This window comes from Glossina fuscipes, unplaced genomic scaffold, assembly GCF_014805625.2.
Source record: "Glossina fuscipes isolate IAEA_lab_2018 unplaced genomic scaffold, Yale_Gfus_2 1, whole genome shotgun sequence".
Classification (NCBI taxonomy): Eukaryota; Metazoa; Arthropoda; class Insecta; order Diptera; family Glossinidae; genus Glossina; species Glossina fuscipes.
In genome coordinates this window covers 11,979,445-11,989,612 of record NW_023998415.1, presented here as the reverse complement: position 1 = coordinate 11,989,612, position 10,168 = coordinate 11,979,445, and the positions used below count along the sequence as shown (strand labels likewise).

General features: G+C 31.4%; 1 protein-coding gene across 4 annotated transcripts; it reads left to right on the top strand.

Moving 5' to 3' along the window:
• The first annotated feature begins 5,252 nt into the window (after positions 1-5,252).
• On the top strand, positions 5,253-9,821 carry LOC119631939 (gamma-glutamylcyclotransferase-like). 4 transcript variants are annotated; one of them, XM_038024540.1, is made up of 5 exons: positions 5,279-5,398; positions 5,471-5,695; positions 6,883-6,994; positions 8,157-8,290; positions 8,347-9,821. In XM_038024540.1, exons 3-5 carry the CDS (start codon positions 6,890-6,892, stop codon positions 8,669-8,671), a joined length of 564 nt encoding a protein of 187 aa, XP_037880468.1. In that variant the 5' UTR covers positions 5,279-5,398; positions 5,471-5,695; positions 6,883-6,889; the 3' UTR covers positions 8,672-9,821. The 4 variants fall into 4 exon arrangements, with proteins under 4 accessions (XP_037880469.1, XP_037880468.1, XP_037880467.1 ...); XM_038024541.1 differs by lacking the exons at positions 5,279-5,398; positions 5,471-5,695 and adding an exon at positions 5,253-5,272; XM_038024539.1 differs by having other exon boundaries at positions 5,279-5,695.
• Positions 9,822-10,168: the final 347 nt, after the last annotated feature.

Here is a 10,168-nt window from a genome sequence, read left to right as displayed (position 1 = left end):
ACCCACGACCATTTATAAAATTTATAAACCATCTTTTGTTACTAAAAGCCTAAAAAGTTTATACGTTTTCAATTTTTTTTTTTTGAATTTGCTTATTTCATCCACGAGAGGAGTCAGCTGTTATTCTTTGGATTTTAACAGCCACAAATAAATATAAACAAAAATTTGCCTCTTTTTCTACTTGTTAATTCGCCATGAATGATAGCAACGAAAATGATGATGAAAGTCTTACGTGAAGCAAACAAAAATGCTTACAAACATTTGGCTTCGTTGCGAACGACCGCTAACTAAAAGAAAAGTATATAAGAAAGTAAAGCATAGTTTAAAACGATAGGTGGTTAGTTAATCTACAAATCCGCGTTTCCCAATACATGTATATTATTATGAGAAATCAAATTGCAAAAAATGGTGCTGAAGACTGGTGGAGGGAGGATTAACAATAAGTAGAATATATAGCGGATTTTACATAAGTTGTCTAAAAATTACAAATAAAACCTACGTTAACGTAGTTCAGTGGTCCGAACTTAACCTGTAATGTCCGCGTATATACGTGTAGGGGGTTTCTGTCGGTCGGCTTTTTCTCTACTCTTTGCAAAAAGAGTGTTGTTACGTATAATAATGGAATCTCGTTAATCAAGATTTCTTTTCATAATTCTCCGTTCACATAGTAGCCTCATTTAAAAAGAGAATAAAGTCCAAAGTCCGTCTATCTAGCATAAGGATGGGTGAGCACTTTTTTTTTTTTTTTGATTATCGGGAGAAGAGAAAATGCGGACGAGATAGAGTCGGCAATTGGGAGTAAAGTGGCAGTCTAATACAGAATCTCGATTAAGTCAAGTGTATTTGAACGGAGAAATTTTTAATTTTTTGCATTATTGAAACAAAAGGTCGTAGACAAGATAGTAGAGTGTTGAGTTGAAGATCTCTAAAAGTAAGTCAAAGGCATAACTACGAAGATTTCATTTAACGACCGGCCGTGTAATTTGCAAAACGGAAAGTTTACAAACATACATAAGAAAAACTACAAAATTTGATTCGCATACGTACATATACGAATGTAGACATAAAACTATAAATACCTTACAGAGACTTTTAAATATTTTTGAATTCTTGGTAATTTTCTGCTAAACTTATACACAAAAGTAATAAGAAGCCATTCTCGATAAAAAGATATGAAAATCAAGAAAACGTCTTTAGTGGTAATTTTAAAAGCAAAAAATCAAAGAAAAAAGGAAGTGAACAATCTCAAATTTATTTCTTTTTTGTTGCGCCTCGAAAGGAATACAAGTGAAGCAATCCAGCAAAGAAAGCGCCATGCGAGGAAGAGAATTAAGAAGAACATCACACCAAGGAAGAGATGTGTTGAGAAGAGGAATTAATTAAACAAAATTAAATGAAAATTTTAAAACAAAAAATGTAGAAATAAAAAATGTATATTAATTAAACAAAAAAATAATGAATAATAAAAAAAAAAAGAAATTTATTTTCATTATGACATTTATGAAGTAGAAGAATAGGAAGTTTCGCAAGAATGAGGTAAGTGAGTGCGTCAGTGTGTGTGGGCGTAACCACGGACGTTGACTTAATGGGCCCACAAATACATAGACACAGACTACCGAAAAGGAGAACAACACCGGCATAACGTAGGACTGTTATGTAGCATCAAGCCATTAGTGATTCCGATAGGTTGAAAATAGCTTTAATATATTTTTGTAAATGTAACTGGGCTAGACAGGCGGCAAAAAGTGTAGCCACAGCTCTATATAACCAAATCACCAAGCTTAAAAAGCGTTGAATAAAAACCAAAAAATCACAATGTGCCCTTCAGTGGCAGTCCTGTGTGTAAGTTTTGCGATCATGAAATTAATTTATGGCAATTAACTGTAGATTGTAACTGTAGATTGCCCGGATTTTTCAATCTAATTATTATGTATACTTTATTAATATATTTAATAATATTCACTTACTACACATAACTTTTAAAATCGTGTGGGCTCTGTTGAAAGAGAAATCATTACTTTCTTTGACGAACTTATAATAATTTGGCGCGGAACGACTGCTTCCTCTCGCTCCTTTCTCACATCAATTACAATACTTTCTCTCCTTTTTTTCGTTTACTATTAATTTGTCCCTGAAAGAACATACATAAGCATCCGTCTTCTTCTTCCATATTCCTCTAGCGAGTAACGCCCGAAAAAAATAATATCTAAACGTTTTAAATTCATACAACGCACAAAATAATAAATTGCATATGTGTTTTTGCTTCCGTTTTCTAGCAGAACTTTGCATATTATCCTCGGGTGCGGTATCTATGGAACGTCCAAATCCGCAAAGAATTAAAACAACATATTTGCAGTGATATACTGTAAAAGTTCTTTATTTGCGGGGTATATGTGCCGCGAAAGTATGAATAGGGAATAGTAATTTATATTGGATTATAGGCGATACGTTCCTAGGTAACAAAACAAAAAAAATATATATATATAAAAATATACTTTATTGTCGTCATTGAGTAATAAGATTGCTTTCATTCTGTTTGTTTACATTCTCAAAAATACCGATCGCGGAAATTTATAGCCGTGAATATAGGAATTGGTCGCATTGTTTTAATCCCCGAATAGCGAAAAGCCGAATGAAGGAAGCGCGAATAAGAAGCTTTTACTGTATACTGTATATTTTATATTGCTTATGATATAAATTTACAAAATAAAAGTAGCAACTCACTCTAAAAGTGAAGACTTCTTCTCCTTTGTTGCTAAAGATTTAACTGTTTGCTTATTAAGCCTTAATACAATTCGCATACATCAGATTTTTCTTTATACTTTTATTGCTAATCCGTTTTTTTTTTTCAGAAAAACGTTATTTGCTTATAATTAAAATTATATTTACTTTGTTGCTTACAATTCCATAGAATTTTTGTTAATCGCCAGCCTAATAATGCGTCGTTATTTCGCGACGGCGATTGGTAAAACAGAAAAAATCATTATTTACCTTCATTAAAACGACTTGAAAATCATTTATTTTCTTTTATTAGCCATGGACATATGTCGTATAATTTATTTTATATGCGGGCAAAAATTACTTTGCTCTTATTCCTTATTTCATTCGTTTAGAGTGATAATTATTCTAATTCTACGTCTCTCTTCAAAATGTCTTGTCCGATTGATAATCAAGTAGACTGGTTGACAAGATCTCTTCTAGATAAATCGAGATAAGAAAACTAAAACTGCATTATATACTGCGTTTTCTATCTAGGAATTAGTTGATTTTTCTTCTTTAAATTATTTTAATATATATTATTATTTTTTGTAGTTCCTTTATACCGTACATTCCTTGTGGTACAAGGTATAATGTCAGAAGGGTTTAAGGTAGACCCAGCTTTTGTCATATCGATCGATACCGAATCATTTCCTGGATTGATCTTAGCTTGATTTCTATAGTCGCGGACAATAGTATATAAAAAAAAAGTCATATTGACAGGAGCTTGTATATCCGCCTCCATAAAACTTATGATCTTATACTGTCCTCAAAAACTGCTGATTCTTATTATTAATAAAAGTATTTAAATATATAGTGTATAGTGTTTTGGAAATACGCGAACTAAACTTATTTAATTTTTCAAGTTAGCCTAAAATTAGACCGTCATAATTTTTAAACAAAGCCCTCGCTAAATTCCCTGTTGAAAGGCAAAGCACAGAGTCGCTTATAATAAATAAAAAAAATTGCCAAAAATGCTCTGAAATGGTTGAGTGCCCAACTAACAACTTAAATTGCCAGATCGTTTAATTTGCAAAGCCGCCAACTTTATGTCCCAGGAAATCTGTTAAAAGAGCTTTATGACTCAGGAAATCTGTTAAAATCATAATGTATTCTAAAAAATAAATTATGATTATAAACTTTTATATTTTACAAAGAAAAATGATATTACTAAATATAATAAGTATCAATGTAAAATTTAAAGAACAATAAACAACTTCTCATTACTCCGTACCATACCGTACTTCAGTGTCAACTATTCACAAATTCGTTCTTCACAGCGATCACAAGCACTCCGTAGCGAAACGGTCAAGAGCTTTTTTTTGCAATTTTTTCTTGTACTATTATTATTATGATTATTTTATTTAATACGATGTATTTAAGCGTTAGTTTACCAAAAACACCTATTCTCTATTGAGAAAAATGAGAAATTCTACAATAAGACGAAGTAAGAACTATAACAAAATAATCGATTAAGAGATAGAGAGATAAAAACTGCGGCTCGGGTTGCCATAAGCGTAGCGCGACTACTTCTAGCATGCGCGTTTAAGCTTAATGACGCGTTGTTATTGTTTTCGGGATGGGACCTCACCCGTTTAAAACAAAATAAAATAAAGACAATTTATTTTAAATTTAGAAATTATTTATACAATATACGTATATGCAATACTAATTAAAATTTTTTTTTTATGTTATATGATTTAATATTTTAGTTCATACTCCATATTATTTTATACAGAATGAAATATGAGCAGAAAATTCCATTTATTTCCAATTTAAGTATATTTATCAAATCAAAATATTTTAATAATTCTTTTGCTTTATTTTACTGTCTCAGCGAAGTCTGCCGCTATCTCCTTCTTTTAAAGTCATTTTCTTTTTTTTTTATTCCATTAATGGATCAAAAATTTAATTTGCAATTACATCACAGGCAAAGTCTAATAAAAAGCTAAAAGTTAATCTACTTTTAAAACTGTTATAGGTAAAAATTTCTAAATGTGATGCCTAATGTGTTCAACTTAAGTGTTAAAGCCTAATACACAATGGCGATTTTATGGAATTTTTAGTCTTACCTGTGACAGTCCAATCTGAGCGATCCAAGCTATTGAAACTAACACAGAAGAAAAAGCAGAAAAAATATTCAGAATTTCTCTTGATAGATTCCGTATCTTTTGGTTTCTCATAGGAAGGTTCTGAACTGATTTTAATAGATTTTATTCTTATTCATATATTTGCAATATAATAATTATCTTTCTCTTACCTCCCGAATTATACGTTGCTTATTTACATTTATATTAATATTGTTCTTGTTGTTTCTTACGCTATATGTTAAACCAAGTGAATAAAGTGCTTTATGTGTTATGAGCTAGTTAAACAAGCGAAGCAAGAAAATATGTTATCTGTGTGTAGCCTTAGTCACTTTTATTTCAATTTTCTGTATTTGCCTATGGATATGAGCGCGAATATAATCTCTCTTAAAAGTTCATTTCATTTTTTAGTTACTGCTTTGACTGTAGTAAGTGAAGTTTTGTGTCTTAAATTTTAAGCACATTCCAAAATATTACCAACCAATGGTGAAAATCTGTTATTCTATAAATTCATTTTACTTTTATGAATAATGTAAATTCATAACATGCGTCTGGTAAAAGCTAATATAATTTGAATGTAAAAAAGAAAAAAGGACGAGTGCGTAAAAACGAAATTCATTTAATAGGAATTTGTTTTGCCGTAACAGTTTGAGAAGAAAAAGCTTTTCATATACAATAAGCAGCGGTATACTAATTTTCATCTCATCTGTCAGAGTCGACGTAGTCAAGTATTCATGTTTGAAATCATATGATTTTTATCGAGGCGACGACGCTGAATAAATTATTGCAGAGTTCATCTCTCTGCAAAGTTTTTCCGACCGTTGGACTAAATGCTACACTTCAGTGAGGCCGTATGTATATAAAAGAGTTTTGCGATCAAACTCTAAATATTGTTTATTAAAAACTATAAACATGTTTTTTTTTACTTATTAGACTTTAATAAAGGAATGAAGCTTTCAAAAATATGTTGAATATGTGTATACAGCGAAATTTCATTTGTTTTCGTTAAATGTTACTTAAAAGGTTACGAATTGTCGCTGCAACACCTGATGAAGATCAATTTGCAAATAAACAACAATATTCCACTGCCAAATTCATAATATTTCGTTGTTAGTTATAGTTCTCAAGGTTTAGACACAGCACTATGCAGCCTTTAGAATGAATATAAAAAGCTTTTGAAGCTCTTTAAAAACAAACAGTGTTGTTAGCTTAAAGCGCACTGCATCATATCTTTCAAGTATGTTCTTCTAGATACCATTGTTTAAAGGCGTTGTGGGAAAATAACGACTACACAAGTCCTCTCTTAAATTGTTACGATATTTTCAATTGCTCTATACGTGCGTCCGTGTGTGCACATGTAGGTGTGCGTATGCCTATATATGTCTACTTTGAATAATCTTATACGCAAAAGCCATTTTAATACAGCAATCCGAGCTGTGAAGCAGTTTTTATTTTGTAAATATTAGAGTTTTGAATTGATTCCGTTATGTGCGAAACACATATAACGAAATAAACAAAATCATATATTTTGTCATTTATTTGTATGTCATAGCAGCTTGATCGCATTGTTATTGTGTCTAGCCATTACACAATATTAATGCTACCAGAATGCTTGCCCATACACATATAGAATAGCTACAATAGATGCAATAATTAGCTCTAAGTTTATTTTTAAATTAGATAAAGATTTAATTTTTCAAAAAGACACTAAAGCGAAAATTCGAACTTAAAAATCGTTTTCTCGAGGTTTTTTTTTTTCGTTCTACTTATAATGCAAAATTTTTACTTTGCTTTCACATTTCAATGCTAACTTACTGACCAAGATATATTAAGCAGATACAAGAGATAAAATAAATTCGTTAAGAGTTTTTCTAAAATTTCTTCGGCCAGCTCTTCTTTTTTACTTTATGAACGTTTTTGCTACGACGGAGCGATACAAATGAACTCGATTGTTTTCAGCGCTTGAGAGAATTAATTGAACACTTATTGTCTTTCTATATTCAATAATGAACTTCTTTTTGGAATTTTTTGTTTTCAGTTTTAATATGGCATCAAAATTTTATTATTTTGGCTTTGGTAGCAATATGCTGTCCAAACGTATACACATACAAAATCCGGGCGCTGATCGGGTCGGTCCTGGAAAACTGCAGGTAAACTTTTTGGAAAATGTACCAATAAGAAATCAAATCATATCGATTTTACGTCACATTTTGAATATTCGATACTCGAAACTACTCGAAATAAATATATAAAGCCTATATAGTGTTTTAATAACTATGAAAATAGATATACATGTATATACCATAGATCTTAAGTTAGAAAAATTTGAAAAACTGTTATGTCAGTCATCGAAAAATAGAATTAAGATTAATTCATAATACGTAAAAATATATAAATTGAAAGTTTACGTGATATCTTGAATATTCCTTGAATTCACATGCAATTTTGTTCATTGTTCTTGAAAAACTAATCTTCGAGAAAAATCGAAATAGGGAAGTGAGTCGTTGTAGATTTTACAATTTGCAGATAAGTCGAATTTAAACAAGAACAGGGGGAATAGGAATTCGCTTTCTTTTGCAAGTCTAAAAGTTTAAAAATAGATAGGCAACATTAGAAACGTGACTTCACCATCAACGCACATCGATTAAAAAACTTATAAGGAACGGGATCTTTGATACGTATTTCTGGGTTATACAAATATGGCAATATTAAAAAAACGGCAGCGCGAATCTTTCTGCCCACCAGCTTGTCTTAGTTAGCCTCCGTCTGATCAGTCCCGATCATTATCCGGACCACCGGATTTGACAAACTGCTAGTAAATAGGTTTAATTTTTTTTTTTAATTTAAAAAAAAAAAAAACATCTCAATTAGATATCATACGTTGTTCAAAATTATAGATAGGTTTTATTAGATAGCGCGATGCGTAATTTTGGGTTTTACAAGTGGCGCGTGACATCTACGATATTCCTATCTTTGATGGCGGTTGCCAAAATAAGAACTGAGAGGATATATACTAATTTTTATTGAAACTATCAGGTACTCTGCATTTTAAACCGTTTAAAGGATCTATATATTCTCATTTTTGCACCTATATATAGCCGCAGACTACACAAACAAATATTTTAACTTTTCGATCAATGTGAGATTATGTATTAATTCATTCGTCCGCCAATTTGGATATCATTGGATTGCAAGTGTCAAACTTAAATACATCGTTTGTTTAAAACTTTCTCTTTTCTATGCTTTTTTGCTGCTCAACTGGTCAACTTGTAATATTTTCTGAAATGAATGCATTTCTTGTTGCCTTTGCAGGATTACCGTTTAGACTTTTACAACAATTCTGAAAAATGGAATGGAGCCCCGGCGACGATAGTGCCATCAAAAGGCGATCACGTATTCGGTGCCATATGGGAAATTGATTCCTGTCATTTGGAAGATTTGGATAAGTGAGTTATGAAATTAATAAAATACGCTCAGTAATTTCGCTTTCTTGCATATCTAGCCAAGAGTCGGTAGATAGGGGAGTTTATACACCTATTACACTGCCCGTTATGTGCATTACTTTGCAAAAGTATATACAATGTCGAGCTTATCACTTATGCCAACAACCTCAGACGGATATAAAATGTATACCGGAGCAAAAAATCCCTTCAGATCGATTACCTTCAGAGACGTATTTGAAAACATTGGTGAAAGGTGCTTTAGAAACTGGCATACCCGACGAGTATGTAAACTTTCTAAGAGCGATAAAACACAATCGCAATGTAGTGAAAACTTTGGAAACTATTTTAGAATTACAAGACGTTAAATTAGTACATACATCTTAAGGCAAATTAAGAAATTATGCAAATAATTTAAATTTTTTTTTTTTATTTTAAAATTTAAAAGCCAAAAACAAATTGATTCTGCTCATAATTTGTACAATATATTCTCTAATAGTCCGATATGAATTACAAAGAACAATATAGTTGATATATAACTCTTTGGTAATATACTTACAGTAAAATTAAATTAAAATTATTAACAGATGCTTAGAAGCTTGTACATTACGCCCGCTAGTTATGTTATGGAAAGTAGTTAATTGTCAAATATTAGAAATATGAATGGTTTCCGATGTTAGGGATCGAAACTGAAAAGTTCCTCTCTTGCACTTTCATACACACCGAGAATACTTCCATGTGTAGATTGATTTAAAGAAGAAGGCAACAAAGGAGGCAAAGTGGAATTTCAATTAACTTGCCGGTATAGATATATATATAAATATATATATATTTATAAAGTTTATATTCAACGATGTTCCCTTAAATTTTATATTATTCCATTCCATGTACATCATACATACGCATGATAATCAATGATGTCGAAAGCAGATTATTTCTATTGTTACCTTGCCATCTCTTAAACTCTTCAGTTACGAATCACAATCAATCGATCTGTCGCAAATTACAACGGGTTATCTAATTTTTAATTGCGATACTGTAATAGCTGTACAAACAAAACTGTTCGTACTGCTTTTTCAACTGTATTTAAAACATACTTGTTACAAAGTTTAATAATCGTCTTTTACCATTTATTGGGCTGGTTATGGACGCCCTCGCGGTGGAAACTTGCGGGCTTACAGGCGAAATAGATATCGATACATTTTCGCAGATTCTCAACTTCGTCGAAACGTCGACTTGCTAAACATGATTGTATTACCTTGAATAAGCGGTAATCAGAATGGGTCACATCCGCAGAATATCGTGGAGTGCGATACAATTTCCTAGTCATCCCGGTTTGCTTTTGTTGGAGACGTACGGACATACGGCAAAATTTTTTGTTCGAAATCTCGCAAATTACTTCTACTATCTGTTTTGTAGTTTACTGCATTTTGATTCAAAGTCGACTTAATTCTTTTCGTACTTTTAGCTGCATTTTTTTGCACATCAATCCAGTTAAAAATACAGAAAATTGCAGTTTCATAAATGATATCCACCTCCTTATACGTTGATGTAGACTAAACGATAGTTTGTAAGCAACTGAAACTTACACCGTTCAAGCGTCAATATCTAAGGTTTTTTATTAAGTATTGCCTTTTAGCAATTTATCAATTAGGTGGAAATTGCTAAAACTCCAACCATACTCAGTGCATGTTCATCAAGCAACATTTCTTAATTTTTCATTTGTTTTTACACAAACGAAAATTTAGAAAAACCAATTTTTCGGCATCTATTTTTTCTTCACTAGAGTCGTGTCACAGTCGCCATGTGGCGAAGCATAATTAAATTCCGGTTATTAATGTTTTTAGCAATTTGTTTATTTACTTGTTTCCCCTCTCTCTCTTT

What these genes read in the sequence shown, in the direction of transcription:
- LOC119631939 (XM_038024541.1), top strand. Translation starts at nt 6,890, where the DNA reads ATGGCATCAAAATTTTATTATTTTGGCTTTGGTAGCAATATGCTGTCC. An exon ending in TCGGTCCTGGAAAACTGCAG is followed by an intron (nt 6,995 to 8,156) that starts GTAAACTTTTTG and finishes TTGCCTTTGCAG; the next exon opens with GATTACCGTTTAGACTTTTA. An exon ending in CATTTGGAAGATTTGGATAA is followed by an intron (nt 8,291 to 8,346) that starts GTGAGTTATGAA and finishes TTGCATATCTAG; the next exon opens with CCAAGAGTCGGTAGATAGGG.